At 29.1% G+C, this 22,089-nt stretch overlaps 1 protein-coding gene across 1 annotated transcript in view; it reads right to left on the minus strand.

Moving 5' to 3' along the window:
* LOC143053915 (epidermal retinol dehydrogenase 2-like) overlaps positions 1 to 22,089 on the minus strand; it is a 60,480-nt gene that overhangs the window by 8,956 nt on the left and 29,435 nt on the right. Inside the window, exons 2-3 of the mRNA XM_076226714.1 lie at positions 4,229 to 4,394; positions 421 to 665 (exon numbers count right to left, since the gene is read on the minus strand). Coding sequence (XP_076082829.1) covers positions 421 to 665; positions 4,229 to 4,394 — 411 coding nt within the window. The remainder of the gene's footprint in view (positions 1 to 420; positions 666 to 4,228; positions 4,395 to 22,089) is intronic.

A 22,089-nucleotide genomic window follows, 5' to 3' on the forward strand; every position in this document is an offset into this window, starting at 1 on the left:
TTATTGTGATAAATTGTATCATCTATATAACAAATTTGTATTTACCAAGTGTTTTATTTTGTTAACAGTTTACTAATGAAAATTGCCTCTCCAATATTTCATTGTGAGATTGAGCTCATGATGATTCATAATTGACCATTAATAATTTAAGATTCTGAATAGCATCTGTATATGATATACAATACATGGAGACAATACATACCCCAAATCAATATACTGTAATAATCAATGGTAAATATATTTTAAAATATAGGATGTTATTAAAAGAATGGTAATTTTTATATAAAACCACATAAAATTTCAAACCATTTTATTGCACATCCACATACACACAATAATTGGAAGTGACCCCCATCTCCTGTGGGCTCAGTCAGGTGTTTGAATGCAAGTTTTGTTTTAGTACTTTGATAACAATCATACCTCATTTTACATCCCTCAAACATTCCCGTCTCTACATAAGATGGACAGACTAGAGTTGTATGAACCCCATCATGACCTCCAAATATTAGTTCGTAACTTAGTACCTCTGTAAATCCAACCACGCCAAACTTAGAAGCACAGTACTCTGTCAGTTTGTTGATACCGACCAATCCAGTAGAACTGGCTATGTTTACTATGTGGCCGTGATTTTTTCTTATCATTGTAGGCATGAAAAATTTTACAGTCTGCAAATAAAATGAAATATTGTAAATTATACAGTGGATTTCGTGGATTAAACCTCAAATCTAAATCTTCAACTAAATAAACATTTTACAAACTCTAGTACACAGACTTTGGCTAATCAACAAATCTGATTATCCAGGGAGCTTTTCCTCCTTTCACATAATTAGCAATCTACAAAAAATAAATGAATACCAGGCATGTATCATTTAACATGTTTTGTGTTTTTTTTTCTAAAATATAAATCAAAGAATTGATCATGACCAGAGAGGTGTGTGAAAAATAAAATTGTTTCTTATAAGTTATGTCCCCTTTTTTTCTAATTCATTCTCTATATAACAAAAATACATTGTTCCTTAGTTTAAACATCCATTTATAGTGGATTGGTATACAAGTTATTGCAACTTATATTCATCCCCTTCCACTTTGTGGGGTCAAGTGCTTACTTTTAGCGGCAGTAGCCTGCTCTTTTTTCGAAATCTACAAGGTTGTCTTTCACTTGCAAGAGATATAGTGGCTCTCCCTTAACATGGGTCAGTGTTAATTGTCCCTTTCCAAGTGACTATCATCGTTTCTCAAGACCTGATACTGGCAAATGATGTCTGGGGAGAGCCTATGGTTACCTCCCTAAACAAAATTATAATTCTTCTTACATATTTATTTGCCAAACCATACAATTTTGGGGCTTTTAAAAGTTTACTATGCAGTTTGGACTTATTGTTGAAGGCTGTACAGTGACCTATAGCTGATTTTTTTTCTTGATGCAATAATTCAATTTTTTTATGTTTTTATTTTGTATGAATCACAATAATTTTTTTTTTAAACTCAAAATTTAATTTATTGCAATTATTCTCATAAAAAAACTTCCACTCCTCTTCCCTGATCAAAAATGTTTTTTTCTTTAAAGTTTTTTAACAAAAAAACTATACCACTTAAACTATAAAATTTCAACCTTTATGGTTTATTTTTCAAGACAATAAAAATGCATTTTTCACCTGTTCACAACCTGCATATTTTCCCATGTTTACAAGCTACAGCTGTTGTCTACACCTATAAAGGTGTATAAATGACAGGTCAAATTGACCATAGACTGACCAGTAAGTCTAGGAATGTGGCCAGGTGTCAGACAAGTTAAATTATTGTTATGTTTGTGACATCCACCATGAAAAAATAACAAGAGAGAAATATTTTTATAAATTAATCTGGATACTTCTGTTTATCACCTGCCAAAGGAGAAATTGTTATATGCATTTTATTATCCTTCAAATTTTCCTTTTGTGTTAAAAATGTCAACGACCATTTATGAATATGTTTTGAAAAGCTTTTATTATGTTTAACATTTCATTTGAGTTTTTGGATTGGGTTTAGAGAATAGAGAATTAAATAGGCCAAAAAAATAAGAGTAGAGAATATTGACGTGCTTCAAAATATGAAGATTAGATGATAAAAGGACTAAGCATTTAAAGACTAGAGAAAACTGAAAAAAATAGAGATTTGGTGATTAATTATGATTTTACCCAAAAACATTTCAAATTAAAAAAAAATCACCATTAAGAAAACATATTAGCAAAATCATTGTATGAAATAGCTAAGGCCATATTTTGGAAAAATATTATAATTATGTTTAAATTTCTCATGCAGAAAATTAAATTGGTTTCTGTGCTACAAAATAACATTACAGTACATGTACTTAAGAAAAGTAAAGGTTATGATTTGTAAATAAAAAATCATACATTTAAATGTTATCAATTCATCATCATTATTTAATAGGTGACAAAATAACTAGGTCTTCTTATTTTAAGTTCATATATATGCTATTAAAAAAATTGGCCAACACGAAATTGTGTCCATAGTACAGGGATGCTCCACTCACACTATCATGTTCTATGATCAGTGGACTGTGAAATTAGGGTAAAAACTCAAAATTGGTATTACAATAAGAAATATCATATCATAGTGAACATGCGTACTAAGTTTCAAGTTGATTGATCAAAAACTTCATCAAAAACTAACTTGATCAAAAACTTAAACCTGAAGTGGGACCGATGGACAGATGAAAGGACAAACTGACTGATGAAATGAACGTGTAGACCAGAAGAGGGCACTATCATTTTCTATGTTTAGTGAACCGTGAAATTGGGGTAAAAACTCAAAATTGGTATAATAAGCAAGATCAAATCATAGGGTCCATGTGTACTAAGTTTCAAGTTGATTGGACTTCAACTTCTTCAAAAACTACCTTGTCCAAAAACTTAAACCTGAAGCGGACGGACGAACGGAGGCACAGATGGACGGACGGACGGAGAGACGGACGGACGGACAAAGGGAGGCACAGACCAGAAAACATAATGCCCCTCTACTATCGTAGGTGGGGCATAAAAATAATATTAAATGCAATTTGAATGATTGATTAATTATTTACATTTAACTTCACTTTAGGCACTAATGGCTTTAAATTGTGGCAGCCATTTGTTATTGGTAGTGGAAGCCAGAGTATTTGTGGCAGCCATTTGTTATTGGTAGTGGAAGCCAGAGTATTTGTGGCAGCCATTTGTTATTGGTAGTGGAAGCCAGAGTACTTGTGGCAGCCATTTGTTATTGGTAGTGGAAGCCAGAGTATTTGTGGCAGCCATTTGTTATTGGTAGTGGAAGCCAGAGTATTTGTGGCAGCATTTGTTATTGGTAGTGGAAGCCAGAGTACTTGTGGCAGCTATTTGTTATTGGTAGTGGAAGCCAGAGTACTTGTGGCAGCCATTTGTTATTGGTAGTGGAAGCCAGAGTACTTGTGGCAGCCATTTGTTATTGGTAGTGGAAGCCAGAGTACTTGTGGTAGCCATTTGTTATTGGTAGTGGAAGCCAGAGTACTTGTGGCAGCCATTTGTTATTGGTAGTGGAAGCCAGAGTACTTGTGGCAGCCATTTGTTATTGGTAGTGGAAGCCAGAGTACTTGTGGCAGCCATTTGTTATTGGTAGTGGAAGCCAGAGTACTTGTGGCAGCCATTTGTTATTGGTAGTGGAAGACAGAGTACTTGTGGCAGCCATTTGTTATTGATAGTGGAAGCCAGAGTACAAAAAATAAGAGAGCAATCGACCTTTGAAAGGAAAAGTGGCAATATGCTAGTCAATAAAAATCATGTATTTAATTCTCACTCAGTAATGGGTGAATAGGTTGAAATGGAAGACCTTTTCTATTTAAGGAATGACAGTAATATTTTTTCTGTCTATGAAGAAATAACGTAAAAAAATTTGGTGCACACTGAATAACGCTTGTAGTGCGTTATTTAACAGTGTGCACCACATTTTTTATGTTATTTCGAATAGACAGAAAAATTATTACAGTCATTTCTTATAATTTAATTCTAAATTCCATTTTAAACCGTAGAAAACCATGAAAAAACGTTGATGACGTCACGGTCACATGACTAAATTATGTCTATGGGCTCATAACAAAATAACGTCAGCCAATCAGAAGACGTGTTACATCCAAAATTAAATAATTATATAATATGGGGTATTTATTATTTGGTCCCTGATACAATGCGATATATAATACAAACTATGTACTCACCCAGTAATGGGCCAATAAATTGACACGAAAGACTTTTTCTATCATATCATCTGGGGTATTTATAAGTTTGGTCCCTGATACAATGCCAGCATTGTTTATCAAAATAGCCACATCTCCAACTTCTTCTTTCACTCTCCTTCCAACTTTCTTCACTTCATCCTTTATTCTGCAATAGAAAAATATAAACTTATAAACCTAATCTCTTTCCATCTTACACTTGAACTTAATTTTATATCACTGGGGGATCCAGAACTTTTTAAACTGATTCAGACCTAAAAGGGGGAGGTGCTTCAGTTATGCTTCAGGGATTCCCTATATAATCATCCAAATTTTACCCACAAAATGCCCCCAGGGATCCACCTATGAAATTATCTTAATACAACATTCACTTTTGCCCTTTTAATTAGCCCTCTAGTGACATAATTCATTCCTGGGCTTATTTAGACCAGTAATATTTCCCCTACTTAGTATGAGACTCGAATGAAAATATTTGACTAGGTTTTTTTTTTAAAGATTAACCTATTCATTTCATTTTAAATCCAAGATCTGATAGATTATTATAAACATTCTTAACTCAATGGGAGTTGGGCCTGATTCCTTTATGATGACCCATCAGATCTAGAGCAGCCAAAGTGTTTCAAATTTTACTTTCAAATGGCGGTGGAGAGTTACAACATACAGAACAGGATTATATTCTGATGTATCACTTATTTCTGTAGGTTGAGGAAAAATTTCGTTTTTTATGGATATTTGATTTCTGTGATTGGTTTTGCAAAAGTCTGCACTATTTATGGCTCAAGAAATTAAAATTGAACTCTGTTGCTTATTTAAATTCCTAATGTTCACCACTTTACCGTCAAATCAAGGAAAATGAAGGAATAATAAATAAAATTAAATCAGCAGTATAATATTATGATACTTTATCACTGGTATTGATCAGGGAATGTTGATATGAAGGCTGACCATTCATTGAAAATCATTGACAGACTACACATGTCATAAATACAAAGTGTAATATAATGAAAGACTTCCATCTTATCCACTTTCCTTTGATTATTTAGAAACTAAGCTTTACAAATCATTTCGGATTTCAGGTCTTGTGCATATAAAATTTAAATCTTGGTATCTGTAAGGAGTTTATTAAATTCGTGCATAATTAAAGTAAATGGATATATATTGACTTTTCTGTACATGTTATTCCTATAATTCTTGTTCTGATAGTTCCTATATGAACATTCCATGGACAGTTTACACAAAAATCAAACATAAATACATGTAATCCTTACACTGATTTGGTCAAATTTGTATGGTGTTCAAGATTATACAGAATATTTTTGTAAATTGTCACCAAATCTAATAATGTCTATTTTGTAGGACTTCTGAAACTGTAAATGTGTTTTTGTCATCATTTCAGATTGCTTATCAAATAATTGTTTATCTTTTTTTCACCAACACTTCCCTTATTTGTTGTTACATATATACCTTATATAGATGAAATATCTTTGCAATTCATTTTTTTGGACACCTTTATTAAAATTAGAGGCTCGCAAGGCAGAGAAACGTTTTGTTCATCAGGGCTGGACTAATAAATTGTGCTTCTTCAGCAATGAACACTCATTAAATTAAAATTAAAAATTTGAATATATAATTCATTTCCAAATCAATTTTTATTGATCTTTTTCATATGTACCACATTTCTGCATCTTAATTCTTTATTAACTCTCAAAATTTGAAAAATTTATTCAAGGTCAATAACTCCTCCATTGTATATATATAGGAAATACACTGGCAATTTCAACAAAACCATTATCTTCTAGGACTTGTTTGCTGATCATATTCAAGTCTTACTGATCATGTTGCTTTTAATTGTTTTTTTCCTTATTTTCTAGTTTTTTGCACAATTAAACATTGTCATTATATAAGGACCTGAATAAGGAGTAGTTGAACTTCGAATGACAATCACATTGAAAATGTTTGCTAAGTAGTAACTTCTATGCATTTTCTCTATCATTACAGCAATTTCAAATTTTTACCAAAATTTTATTTTTTTCATAAAATTGCTAGAAAAAATGTTTCTGCTCTATACCTAAAAAAACTTCTTTTCAAAAGAATTCATCTATTTCTTATAATTATCAACAGTGATTAGGGCACATCTTAGAATCAGTCTCTTGGTAATTTCCTGATTAAATTCAAGATTCCGATTAATTACTCTAGCTTTCTTTACAATGTATCTGCATGTTATCCATTAACATCATCTTTGCAATAAATTGATCAAAAGATCATAAAACCATCCTGCTATCTCATTGTCTTCTTCAAATCAATAAGCATAAAATTGATAATGTAATTAACACCGAGTACAAATGGTATAAGTAATTTGACAAGATTCTTCATTGAAAAAAAGAGGTGAAAGTTTATAACTATAAAGACTGCATTCAAACTCAAAAGTCAAGTTGGAAATAAACTGAAAATTAGCCATGGTAAAAAAGACATAAGGCATACAACATAAAATTGAGAATACTTAAGGCTCAATTCAAGAGATAAATACCATATTAAGCTGATTAAAAAATGCCCACTGATCTGTGCCATATATGAAATCACCAGTAAAGCATAGTGTAAGCTTGATATTAGTTTGGGTAAGCTGTGAATTCAGGAGCCATCATTCTCATATATGCCAAGCTAGAAAGTCAACAGGGCTAAGTAAGGTAGTGATAATTAGTGAAATAATTATATATCTATATCAAGATGACAATTATCGATCAATTTTTACCATAAAATAAGAAAAAATTGCTGAATGAAAGCTTCCCCTCCAAAAAAATATTGAAATCTATTCTTTATCCATTATATTTATAATTTCTTGGTGTAAATTATATACACCTACATTGTTACACTCCCATTAGTTTTACAGTATCTATGAGGCTACGTACATCTCAACAACATTTGACGTTGAAAAGATCAATTCAATGGATATTTACCATGTTAAGCAGCTTAAAAATTAATACTATATTCTGACTGACTGCCATATAAAATTACCAGTATCAGGTGATTGTAAGCCTGATATTAAGGTTGTTGATAGAGGCAATTCTACATCCAAAGCTAATAGAAAGTTAACATAACTAAGTATGGTAGTAATTATTAACATCACACCAAGATGACATTTAATACACATTTTTGTAATTTGATATCCTGCATTTATAAGGCTTTAATTTCCATAAAATAAGTTCAAATTGCTGCAGCTCAGCCTCTCCTTAAAATTATTGAAATCTCTCCTTTTGCATAACCGAAAAAAGGTCTATTGCTTGGTGTAATTAAATTATATAAGATGCACCAAATACAGCTAACACCAGACGCATCTAAGTGTATCCAAGTAAAATTTGACGACAATCTACATTGAAAAGCTTCATACAAAGACTATTTACCATGTTTAAAGCTGATTAAAAATGTCTGATATTCTGTACGGTATGAAATTATCAGTATTGTAAGCCCATTTTAAGCCTAACATAATGTCCGGGTTTAAAGACAATTCTTCACCCAAAGCTAGAAAGTCAGCAGCACTAAGTTAAAGTAATGCAAAACAATTATATTTAAAAGACAGACAGACGGGCACATCTGTTAAACCATGATAATATTTGTCAACTTTTTCCACTTTAAATTCCATTTGTTATGCTTGGCTGATATATACAGGATTTAAAATGATTCTGCAGGAGTGTTTGGTGAGTTAACTGAAAAGATGTAATAACACTGTCTGTTTTAATAGATCTTTTAATGCATCTGAAATTCGGTCAAACCTCAATCTGATTAAAATAATAAGAGCATGTGTCCATGCATGCTTAACTCCTACAAGTGACAGGTGAGTTAAGAATGCAGACATTTTCCTGGATCTGAATTTAATCAGATTGGTTAAAACCAAGTTGTGTGAAACTTGTGTTAAGAGTAAACAAGAATGTGTCTAAAGTACATGGACGCCCCACTGACACTATCATTTTCCATGTTCAATGGACCATGAAATTGGGTAGAAAATCTAATTTGGCATTAAAATTAGAAAGATCATACCATAGGGAACATGTGTACTATTTAGTTTCAAGTTCATTGAACTACAACTTCATCAAAAACTACCTTGATCAAAAACTTTAACTTGAAACTCGCTCTTTCATTTTCTATGTTCAGTGGACCGTGAAATTAGGGTCAAAAGTGTATTTTGGCTATAAAATTAGAAAGATCATATCATAAGGAACATGTGTTCTAAGTTTCAAGTTGATTGGTCTTCAGCTTCATCATAAACCTGACCACCAAAAACTTTAACCTGAAGCGGGACAGACGGACGGATGAACGAACAGACAGGCGACAGACGCACAGACCAGAAAACATAATGCCCCTCTCTACTATCATAGGTGGGGCATATAAATATGTATTTTGTTAGTAAATTAATTTCAATAAATTTTTGTTCATGTCAAACTTGTTCGATTGGAAGAAAATACAAACCCTTCATTTTTTTTACATAAATAAGGCCGTTAGTTTTCTTGTTTGAATTGTTTTACATTGTCTTATCAGGGCCTTTTATAGCTCACTATGCAGTATTGGCTTTGCTCATTGTTGAAGGCCGTACACTCAGTCACGGTACAGTGACCTATAGTTGTTAATGTCTGTGTCATTTTGGTCTTTTGTGGATAGTTGTCTCATTGGCAATCATACCACATCTACGAAGATCTTTTTTATACCTTTAGTATTTATCAATTTTTAATTTCCATAGATGGAAACCAAACTTCAAATTTGACCTTGGCATGTCAAAGTAAAAAGTTATTCACTAAAAAAAAAATTCAGTTATTTCAACATGATAGAAGAATTTAAACACTGAGAGGTAAAAAAGAAGAATTTAAACACTGAAAAGTAAAAAAAAATATTATTTGTATTATAAATTGTAAACAATTTCCTTTTCATTTTGACAATAAACGTTAAAATTATTTGTCATGCTTTGTAGCATGTTCTCTTTATAAATCATGATAATTTTCACAATTTATTTTTTACTAAATTTTAGTTCAAATTTTAAGTATTTATACAAGGTTGGGTTTAGTAGCTTTGATCTTTACTCAATCTAACATGTGCAATATACATGTATATATATATATATACATATATATTTTTAATTATATATATTTCTCGTTATGTTGAAGACCCTTAGAGTTCAACCGTTTGGTTGTAATGATGTCTCTTTGTCATATTCTGCATTTGCATTCTCAATTTTGTTATAATTAATACGTCATGACGTGAACATTTATTTATAAGTTTTACAAATTTTATGTACTTGAATCTAAGTACCCTCTGAAGACAAGCGCCAGTCATCATTTCATATATTACTAAATTACATTTCTATGAATTGATTCCATAAAATAAAATTGAAATCATGAATGTGCTATAAACATCAATTTAAAGATCGAATGATATATAACTTAGAAAATGTGAAATTTTATAATCTGAACACCTTAAGAGAATTCATAAATAAGAATATAAGAATTGTTTTTACGACTTTTTTTTGTTGAAACCAATTACAGAGACCTACGCATATATACTTGTGATCTTCAAATTGTCTAACACATTTTAGGGACATGTGACTTAATGATTCTCCTGAGGAGAACAGAAATCATTAACGCTGTTTAATCAATATATATATTAATGTATATATTCGCAATGTAAAAATATGGAGCTTTGGCCATGTTGGTATAATTGCCAATAAGGAAACTTTCTAAAAAACTTTGCTGAACTAAGTCACAGGCACTCGTCTCAGAACTTTTTACCTTTATATGTACATGTTATATAAAGGTATATATACAATGTAGTAAATTTTTTTCTGAGACAAGTGCCTGAGAGTGTGAACAGTGTGTCTATTATACATGTGTAGAAGCTCTCCTTTTTATAGTGATTTTAAAAGATTAAAACACAATATTAAATGTTGTAACCCAATTTTTTATATTTTTACCTATTAATAGTTATATGCCTGTTTGTTTTGTTCAAACATTGTTGTCAATATAGCAGATTTTTGTTTTTGTTAGGTACTGTCATACAAGTGAGAGCTTTAGTTTGAAGCTGTCTTTTGTTTCCGTGTGTATGGTAAATCGAGAAATCTAAAGATAACTTCTTGGTAGAATGGTACAAAAATGTAGCAAATTACTTCTTTAATTCTAGTGCATTTAACCAAATTATATCTTGAGTTGCCAAAAAGGGAAAAGGAAAAAAATGTAACATCCAAGTAACTGTTATACATAAAGTTAGAACAGATATTATTATAAATGTAAACTTTTGTAGGTCATAATAATTTCCACCACTGCATGATTCTTGTGTGAATTAAGTGGCACTTAAAATCTTTTATATATACCCCAGGCCTTGAAGACATAAAACTTTGCTCAGTGCTCGGAGCACAAAAATCATGCTCGAAACATGAAATCCAGCAATTTGATTGGTTGATTTTCGAGTCCGAGTACAAAAATCATGCTCGAAAGTTTTATGACCGTGAGGCCAGACCGGAGTCCACAACTAGAATCTTACATTTAGAATTTCCATTAAAGAATTAAATAATAATAAGACACAAGACGTAAAGCTTTAAAGAGTCGGTATATATATATATATATATATATGCATTACAAGTACAAACATTATAAGCTCTGAAGTGCTTTTAAATATATACACATGGAAAAAAGTATTGCAACACCTAATTGAAATTGAAATTAAAAAAACACTCTTTATTTTTTTGTGATATAATTTGGTAAAATAGAAGTAATTAAACATTATTTAAGTATCACCTGAGTTTAATCAATAATTCTAACATGACGTCCTTCAAACGCTTTGAGTACACACCCGTGGTAAAATATGAATATATTGCCAGTGCTGTTCCGATTGTACTCCCACGTCATATGCTTTTTTATGAACGAGATACCCGACGTCATAGAACAATGACGTTAGAATGTAAGCATTTTACGGGAAAATACACGCTTGTGAATCCGAAAATCATCACAAGGAAACATACACAAATGATGCTAAAATGTGGCAAAAGCCCTTTATTGTACATCATATAAGACATATAAATAAATTATCATTCAAATTCATCCAAAACTGTCTAAATACATTATTTTAAATAGTTTAAGAATGTCACTAATGCAGTTTGCTCCGTTCTTTTACGCTAGTTTATTAGTGCGTTTATTTATGGGAACGGCAAATATTTGCCTACACCTAGAGCGCTTCGATCCAAAAGAATTGCCGTATGTGTCCTATCAGAATCGAAATAATTCATGGGGGCTTGAATATATTTAGATTTTACCACGGGTTGTCCCTTTATGCCAATATTTTACCCCTCGCTATCGCTCCGGGGTAAAATATTTGTCATAAAGGGCCAACCCGTGGTAAAATCACGATATATTCAAGCCCCCATGAATTATTTCTTAAATATCGACTCGATAAGTTTTTATCTGCACATGCAGCTACTGTACCCGTGAACAGCAAAACAGCTGTTTTTATCCTCATTGTTTTCAACACTCTAAATAAACAAGTTTTTTAAGTTATGTGATTGACACCTTGTAATGGGTCCTTGACAACTTTTAACTGAAGCAAGATGGCATATTATCAGCATAACAGAAGCAGGGATGTTGTTGTAACAACTGAACGTATTGTTGGTCATCACCATTCCACTATAAGTCGTTTTGAGAATAAAAATCAGGCAATAAACGCTGTTAAAGACCTTCCGAGATAATGAAGACCCCCTATACCATTTGCTAGGGAAAATCAAGCATAATGAAGGTTGGTCAGAAGGAAACCCATTGCATACAAGACAATCCTAAAAAGAGAGTGGTGGCCATCCAGGAAGCTTTTAACAAGAACTGTTCGAGATCGACTCATCGCTACTGGTTATCGTGCGATAAGACCATTTCGGAGACCTTTGCTAACGAACAGACACACAGTTTTCCGTATCCAATGTAGTGCAGAGCTCGCCAAAGTTGGAAATTAGCATCGTGGAGGAAGATCCAATGTTCAAATGGAATTCGGTTCATCTTCCTTGGCCCGATCGTAGCCCGGATTTGAACCATATCGAGCATATTTGGGACACTATTTGGCGGAAAGTGCGCGAAAGGACACCCCAGTTCAAATACATCATGAAATAAACAATGCCCTTCATCAGAAATGGTTGTTGCTACCTTAGCAACAAATTAGTCGATTTATGGAAGCAATCAGAAGACGTTTAGATGCGGTTATCCGTTTGAATGGAGGCTGCGCACAAAGTACTAATTCTTTGGCGTATAACGATCAACCATGATGTGAACAGTCATCTGAAGATTAATTTTGAAATGTCTGTTTTTTTGTACAAATAACACTTCATTTTGTTATTAAAATTGTGGTTATATAAATCATTTTTTGTTCGTTTCAATGCCAATGTTATCATAAACTAAGCTTCAATAATATTATACACATATTTTATTATATTTCATCCAAAAAAAGAGGCTGATTTTTCAAGTTTTAAAAAATCAAGGTGTTGCAATACTTTTTTCCATGTGTATAGATGCTTAATCAAAGTGTTATTAACACATGCTTATAAATCTAGTTAATTTTGGATTTACATAACAATTTGACTTCATCACACTTATTCTACATTCTTTATTTAACATTAAAACATTGAATGTGACAGTCATTTGAGACATATAATATTATTGTGTTTCCTATCTCCAATGTCATATAGATCACTAAACCTGCTTATAATTTAAGCATCATGATAAATATCATTTTAAATTGCTGCTGCGTGACTGTCTCTTTTTGCAACATTAAGTACAAATTCTGGGAACTGATTACACCATTTGATGTAAAGTGTTAATTTGATAAGTACTACACGATTTCTCTTTATTTATAATTATGTCCTATCAATTTGCTATTCATCTCAACAGGGATCAGTCTAGGTCCTTTAATTTCTTGCTAATATTTTTTTAAATTACAAAATGTAGAACTTTCCAATTGAGACTCATCAATATAGGAATATTTATCATATTTATTATAATTTTTAGTGTTCTCCCTTCAAATTGTGGATATATATATAGCATCACATTATTCTTTGTCTCTTTTTCTCTATTCTTTATATTCTTTGTCTCTTTCTCTATTCTTTATATTCTTTGCCTCTTTTTCTCTATTCTTATATTCTTTGCCTCTTTTTCACTATTCTTTATATTCTTAATTGCCTCTTTTTCTCTATTCTTTATATTCTTTGCCTCTTTTTCACTATTCTTTATATTATTTGCCTCTTTTTCACTATTCTTTATATTCTTTGCCTCTTTTTCTCTATTCTTTATATTCTTTGCCTCTTTTTCACTATTCTTTATATTCTTTGCCTCTTTTTCACTATTCTTTATATTCTTTGCCTCTTTTTCACTATTCTTTATATTCTTTGCCTCTTTTCTCTATTCTTTATATTCTTTGCCTCTTTTTCGCTATTCTTTATATTCTTTGCCTCTTTTTCTCTATTCTTATATTCTTTGCCTCTTTTTCTCTATTCTTTATATTCTTTGCCTCTTTTTCGCTATTCTTTATATTCTTTGCCTCTCTTTCTCTATTCTTTATATTCTTTGCCTCTTTTCTCTATTCTTTATATTCTTTGCCTCTTTTTCTCTATTCTTTATATTCTTTGCCTCTTTTTCTCTATTCTTTATATTCTTTGCCTCTTTTTCTCTATTCTTTATATTCTTTGCCTCTTTTTCTCTATTCTTTATATTCTTTGCCTCTTTTTCACTATTCTTTATATTCTTAATTGCCTCTTTTTCTCTATTCTTTATATTCTTTGCCTCTTTTTCACTATTCTTTATATTCTTTGCCTCTTTTTCACTATTCTTTATATTCTTTGTCTCTTTTTCACTATTCTTTATATTCTTTGTCTCTTTTTCACTATTCTTTATATTCTTAATTGCCTCTTTTTCTCTATTCTTTATATTCTTTGCCTCTTTTTCACTATTCTTTATATTCTTTGCCTCTTTTTCTCTATTCTTATATTCTTTGCCTCTTTTTCACTATTCTTTATATTCTTAATTGCCTCTTTTTCTCTATTCTTTATATTCTTTGCCTCTTTTTCACTATTCTTTATATTCTTAATTGCCTCTTTTTCTCTATTCTTTATATTCTTTGCCTCTTTTTCACTATTCTTTATATTCTTTGCCTCTTTTTCACTATTCTTTATATTCTTTGTCTCTTTTTCACTATTCTTTATATTCTTTGTCTCTTTTTCACTATTCTTTATATTCTTAATTGCCTCTTTTTCTCTATTCTTTATATTCTTTGCCTCTTGTTCACTATTCTTTATATTCTTTGCCTCTTTTTCACTATTCTTTATATTCTTTGCCTCTTTTTCTCTATTCTTTATATTCTTTGCCTCTTTTTCACTATTCTTTATATTCTTTGCCTCTTTTTCACTATTCTTTATATTCTTTGCCTCTTTTTCTCTATTCTTTATATTCTTTGCCTCTTTTCTCTATTCTTTATATTCTTTGCCTCTTTTTCGCTATTCTTTATATTCTTTGCCTCTTTTTCTCTATTCATTATATTCTTTGCCTCTTTTTCTCTATTCTTTATATTCTTTGCCTCTTTTTCTCTATTCTTTATATTCTTTGCCTCTTTTTCACTATTCTTTATATTCTTTGTCTCTTTTTCACTATTCTTTATATTCTTAATTGCCTTTTTTTCTCTATTCTTTATATTCTTTGCCTCTTTTTCACTATTCTTTATATTATTTGCCTCTTTTTCACTATTCTATATATTCTTAATTGCCTTTTTTTCTCTATTTTTTATATTCTTAATTGCCTTTTTTTCTCTATTCTTTATATTCTTTGCCTCTTTTTCACTATTCTTTATATTTTTTGCCTCTTTTTCACTATTCTTTATATTCTCTGACCCTTTTTCACTATTCTTTATATTCTTTGCCTCTTTTCTCTATTCTTTATATTCATTGCCTCTTTTTCACTATTCTTTATATTCTTAATTGCCTCTTTTTCTCTATTCTTTATATATATATATATATTCTTTGCCTCTTTTTCACTATTCTTTATATTATTTGCCTCTTTTTCACTATTCTTTATATTCTTTGCCTCTTTTTCTCTATTCTTATATTCTTTGCCTCTTTTTCACTATTCTTTATATTCTTAATTGCCTCTTTTTCTCTATTCTTTATATTCTTTGCCTCTTTTTCACTATTCTTTATATTCTTTGCCTCTTTTTCTCTATTCTTTATATTCTTTGCCTCTTTTCTCTATTCTTTATATTCTTTGCCTCTTTTTCGCTATTCTTTATATTCTTTGCCTCTTTTTCTCTATTCTTTATATTCTTTGCCTCTTTTTCTCTATTCTTATATTCTTTGCCTCTTTTTCACTATTCTTTATATTCTTAATTGCCTCTTTTTCTCTATTCTTTATATTCTTTGCCTCTTTTTCACTATTCTTTATATTCTTTGTCTCTTTTTCACTATTCTTTATATTCTTAATTGCCTTTTTTTCTCTATTCTTTATATTCTTTGCCTCTTTTTCACTATTCTTTATATTATTTGCCTCTTTTTCACTATTCTATATATTCTTAATTGCCTTTTTTTCTCTATTTTTTATATTCTTAATTGCCTTTTTTTCTCTATTCTTTATATTCTTTGCCTCTTTTTCACTATTCTTTATATTTTTTGCCTCTTTTTCACTATTCTTTATATTCTCTGACCATTTTTCACCATTCTTTATATTCTTTGCCTCTTTTCTCTATTCTTTATATTCATTGCCTCTTTTTCACTATTCTTTATATTCTTAATTGCCTCTTTTTCTCTATTCTTTATATATATATATATATTCTTTGCCTCTTTTTCACTATTCTTTATATTATTTGCCTCTTTTTCACTATTCTTTATATTCTTTGCCTCTTTTTCTCTATTCATTATATTGTTTGCCTCTTTTTCTCTATTCTTTATATTCTTTGCCTCTTTTTCTCTATTCTTTATATTTTTTGCCTCTTTTTCACCATTCTTTATATTCTTTGTCTCTTTTTCACTATTCTTTATATTCTTTGCCTCTTTTCTCTATTCTTTATATTCATTGCCTCTTTTTCACTATTCTTTATATTCTTAATTGCCTCTTTTTCTCTATTCTTTATATATATATATATATTCTTTGCCTCTTTTTCACTATTCTTTATATTATTTGCCTCTTTTTCACTATTCTTTATATTCTTTGCCTCTTTTTCTCTATTCATTATATTGTTTGCCTCTTTTTCTCTATTCTTTATATTCTTTGCCTCTTTTTCACTATTCTTTATATTCTTTGTCTCTTTTTCACTATTCTTTATATTCTTAATTGCCTCTTTTTCTCTATTCATTATATTCTTTGTCTCTTTTTCTCTATTCTTTATATTCTTTGCCTCTTTTTCTCTATTCTTTATATTCTTTGCCTCTTTTTCACTATTCTTTATATTATTTGCCTCTTTTTCACTATTCTATATATTCTTAATTGCCTTTTTTTCTCTATTTTTTATATTCTTAATTGCCTTTTTTTCTCTATTCTTTATATTCTTTGCCTCTTTTTCACTATTCTTTATATTCTTTGTCTCTTTTTCACTATTCTTTATATTCTTTGCCTCTTTTTCACTATTCTTTATATTCTTTGCCTCTTTTTCTCTATTCTTTATATTTTTTGCCTCTTTTTCACTATTCTTTATATTCTTTGACCCTTTTTCACTATTCTTTATATTCTTTGCCTCTTTTCTCTATTCTTTATATTCTTTGCCTCTTTTTCACTATTCTTTATATTCTTAATTGCCTCTTTTTCTCTATTCTTTATATATATATATATATTCTTTGCCTCTTTTTCACTATTCTTTATATTATTTGCCTCTTTTTCACTATTCTTTATATTCTTTGCCTCTTTTTCTCTATTCATTATATTGTTTGCCTCTTTTTCTCTATTCTTTATATTCTTTGCCTCTTTTTCTCTATTCATTATATTCTTTGCCTCTTTTTCTCTATTCTTTATATTTTTTGCCTCTTTTTCACTATTCTTTATATTCTTTGTCTCTTTTTCACTATTCTTTATATTCTTAATTGCCTCTTTTTCTCTATTCATTATATTCTTTGCCTCTTTTTCTCTATTCATTATATTGTTTGCCTCTTTTTCTCTATTCTTTATATTCTTTGCCTCTTTTTCTCTATTCTTTATATTTTTTGCCTCTTTTTCACTATTCTTTATATTCTTTGTCTCTTTTTCTCTATTCTTTATATTCTTTGTCTCTTTTTCACTATTCTTTATATTCTTAATTGCCTCTTTTTCTCTATTCATTATATTCTTTGTCTCTTTTTCTCTATTCATTATATTGTTTGTCTCTTTTTCTCTATTCTTTATATTCTTTGCCTCTTTTTCTCTATTCTTTATATTTTTTGCCTCTTTTTCACTATTCTTTATATTCTTTGTCTCTTTTTCTCTATTCTTTATATTCTTTGTCTCTTTTTCACTATTCTTTATATTCTTAATTGCCTCTTTTTCTCTATTCATTATATTCTTTGTCTCTTTTTCTCTATTCATTATATTGTTTGTCTCTTTTTCTCTATTCTTTATATTCTTTGCCTCTTTTTCTCTATTCTTTATATTCTTTGCCTCTTTTTCTCTATTCTTTATATTCTTTGCCTCTTTTTCACTATTCTTTATATTCTTTGTCTCTTTTTCTCTATTCTTTATATTCTTAATTGCCTCTTTTTCTCTATTCTTTATATTCTTTGCCTCTTTTTCACTATTCTTTATATTATTTGCCTCTTTTTCACTATTCTTTATATTCTTTGCCTCTTTTTCTCTATTCATTATATTGTTTGCCTCTTTTTCTCTATTCTTTATATTCTTTGCCTCTTTTTCTCTATTCTTTATATTTTTTGCCTCTTTTTCACTATTCTTTATATTCTTAATTGCCTCTTTTTCTCTATTCATTATATTCTTTGTCTCTTTTTCTCTATTCATTATATTCTTTGTCTCTTTTTCTCTATTCTTTATATTCTTTGCCTCTTTTTCTCTATTCATTATATTCTTTGCCTCTTTTTCTCTATTCTTTATATTCTTAATTGCCTCTTTTTCTCTATTCATTATATTCTTTGCCTCTTTTTCACTATTCATTATATTCTTTGTCTCTTTTTCTCTATTCTTTATATTCTTTGCCTCTTTTTCACTATTCATTATATTCTTTGCCTCTTTTTCACTATTCTTTATATTCTTTGTCTCTTTTTCTCTATTCATTATATTCTTTGTCTCTTTTTCTCTATTCTTTATATTCTTTGCCTCTTTTTCTCTATTCATTATATTCTTTGTCTCTTTTTCTCTATTCTTTATATTCTTTGCCTCTTTTTCTCTATTCTTTATATTCTTTGCCTCTTTTTCTCTATTCTTTATATTATTTGCCTCTTTTTCACTATTCTTTATATTCTTTGCCTCTTTTTCTCTATTCATTATATTGTTTGCCTTTTTTTCTCTATTCTTTATATTCTTTGCCTCTTTTTCTCTATTCTTTATATTTTTTGCCTCTTTTTCACTATTCTTTATATTCTTTGTCTCTTTTTCTCTATTCTTTATATTCTTTGTCTCTTTTTCACTATTCTTTATATTCTTAATTGCCTCTTTTTCTCTATTCATTATATTCTTTGTCTCTTTTTCTCTATTCATTATATTCTTTGCCTCTTTTTCTCTATTCTTTATATTCTTTGCCTCTTTTTCACTATTCATTATATTCTTTGCCTCTTTTTCACTATTCTTTATATTCTTTGTCTCTTTTTCTCTATTCATTATATTCTTTGTCTCTTTTTCTCTATTCTTTATATTCTTTGCCTCTTTTTCTCTATTCATTATATTCTTTGTCTCTTTTTCTCTATTCTTTATATTCTTTGCCTCTTTTTCTCTATTCTTTATATTCTTTGCCTCTTTTTCACTATTCTTTATATTCTTAATTGCCTCTTTTTCTCTATTCTTTATATATATATATATATATTCTTTGCCTCTTTTTCACTATTCTTTATATTATTTGCCTCTTTTTCACTATTCTTTATATTCTTTGCCTCTTTTTCTCTATTCATTATATTGTTTGCCTCTTTTTCTCTATTCTTTATATTCTTTGCCTCTTTTTCTCTATTCTTTATATTTTTTGCCTCTTTTTCACTATTCTTTATATTCTTAGTCTCTTTTTCTCTATTCTTTATATTCTTTGTCTCTTTTTCACTATTCTTTATATTCTTAATTGCCTCTTTTTCTCTATTCTTTATATTCTTTGCCTCTTTTTCACTATTCTTTATATTATTTGCCTCTTTTTCACTATTCTTTATATTCTTTGCCTCTTTTTCTCTATTCATTATATTGTTTGCCTCTTTTTCTCTATTCTTTATATTCTTTGCCTCTTTTTCACTATTCTTTATATTCTTAATTGCCTCTTTTTCTCTATTCTTTATATTCTTTGCCTCTTTTTCACTATTCTTTATATTATTTGCCTCTTTTTCACTATTCTTTATATTCTTTGCCTCTTTTTCTCTATTCATTATATTGTTTGCCTCTTTTTCTCTATTCTTTATATTCTTTGCCTCTTTTTCTCTATTCTTTATATTTTTTGCCTCTTTTTCACTATTCTTTATATTCTTAGTCTCTTTTTCTCTATTCTTTATATTCTTTGTCTCTTTTTCACTATTCTTTATATTCTTAATTGCCTCTTTTTCTCTATTCATTATATTCTTTGTCTCTTTTTCTCTATTCATTATATTCTTTGTCTCTTTTTCTCTATTCTTTATATTCTTTGCCTCTTTTTCTCTATTCATTATATTCTTTGCCTCTTTTTCTCTATTCTTTATATTCTTAATTGCCTCTTTTTCTCTATTCATTATATTCTTTGTCTCTTTTTCTCTATTCATTATATTCTTTGTCTCTTTTTCTCTATTCTTTATATTCTTTGCCTCTTTTTCTCTATTCATTATATTCTTTGTCTCTTTTTCTCTATTCTTTATATTCTTTGCCTCTTTTTCTCTATTCTTTATATTCTTAATTGCCTCTTTTTCTCTATTCTTTATATATATATATATATATTCTTTGCCTCTTTTTCACTATTCTTTATATTATTTGCCTCTTTTTCTTTGTCTCTTTTTCTCTATTCTTTATATTCTTTGCCTCTTTTTCTCTATTCTTTATATTCTTTGCCTCTTTTTCACTATTCTTTATATTCTTAATTGCCTCTTTTTCTCTATTCTTTATATATATATATATATATTCTTTGCCTCTTTTTCACTATTCTTTATATTATTAACCTCTTTTTTCACTATTCTTTATATTCTTTGCCTCTTTTTCTCTATTCATTATATTGTTTGCCTCTTTTTCTCTATTCTTTATATTCTTTGCCTCTTTTTCTCTATTCTTTATATTTTTTGCCTCTTTTTCACTATTCTTTATATTCTTTGTCTCTTTTTCACTATTCTTTATATTCTTAATTGCCTCTTTTTCTCTATTCATTATATTCTTTGTCTCTTTTTCTCTATTCATTATATTCTTTGTCTCTTTTTCTCTATTCTTTATATTCTTTGCCTCTTTTTCTCTATTCATTATATTCTTTGCCTCTTTTTCTCTATTCTTTATATTCTTTGCCTCTTTTTCTCTATTCTTTATATTTTTTGCCTCTTTTTCACTATTCTTTATATTCTTTGTCTCTTTTTCACTATTCTTTATATTCTTAATTGCCTCTTTTTCTCTATTCATTATATTCTTTGTCTCTTTTTCTCTATTCTTTATATTCTTTGCCTCTTTTTTTCTATTCTTTATATTCTTTGCCTCTTTTTCTCTATTCTTTATATTCTTTGCCTCTTTTTCTCTATTCTTTATATTCTTAATTGCCTTTTTTCTCTATTCTTTATATTCTTTGCCTCTTTTTCACTATTCATTATATTCTTTGCCTCTTTTTCACTATTCTTTATATTCTTTGTCTCTTTTTCTCTATTCATTATATTCTTTGTCTCTTTTTCTCTATTCTTTATATTCTTTGCCTCTTTTTCTCTATTCATTATATTCTTTGTCTCTTTTTCTCTATTCTTTATATTCTTTGCCTCTTTTTCTCTATTCTTTATATTCTTTGCCTCTTTTTCACTATTCTTTATATTCTTAATTGCCTCTTTTTCTCTATTCTTTATATATATATATATATATTCTTTGCCTCTTTTTCACTATTCTTTATATTATTTGCCTCTTTTTCACTATTCTTTATATTCTTTGCCTCTTTTTCTCTATTCATTATATTGTTTGCCTCTTTTTCTCTATTCTTTATATTCTTTGCCTCTTTTTCTCTATTCTTTATATTTTTTGCCTCTTTTTCACTATTCTTTATATTCTTAGTCTCTTTTTCTCTATTCTTTATATTCTTTGTCTCTTTTTCACTATTCTTTATATTCTTAATTGCCTCTTTTTCTCTATTCTTTATATTCTTTGCCTCTTTTTCACTATTCTTTATATTATTTGCCTCTTTTTCACTATTCTTTATATTCTTTGCCTCTTTTTCTCTATTCATTATATTGTTTGCCTCTTTTTCTCTATTCTTTATATTCTTTGCCTCTTTTTCACTATTCTTTATATTCTTAATTGCCTCTTTTTCTCTATTCTTTATATTCTTTGCCTCTTTTTCACTATTCTTTATATTATTTGCCTCTTTTTCACTATTCTTTATATTCTTTGCCTCTTTTTCTCTATTCATTATATTGTTTGCCTCTTTTTCTCTATTCTTTATATTCTTTGCCTCTTTTTCTCTATTCTTTATATTTTTTGCCTCTTTTTCACTATTCTTTATATTCTTAGTCTCTTTTTCTCTATTCTTTATATTCTTTG

Source organism: Mytilus galloprovincialis, chromosome 12, assembly GCF_965363235.1.
Source record: "Mytilus galloprovincialis chromosome 12, xbMytGall1.hap1.1, whole genome shotgun sequence".
NCBI lineage: Eukaryota > Metazoa > Mollusca > Bivalvia > Mytilida > Mytilidae > Mytilus > Mytilus galloprovincialis.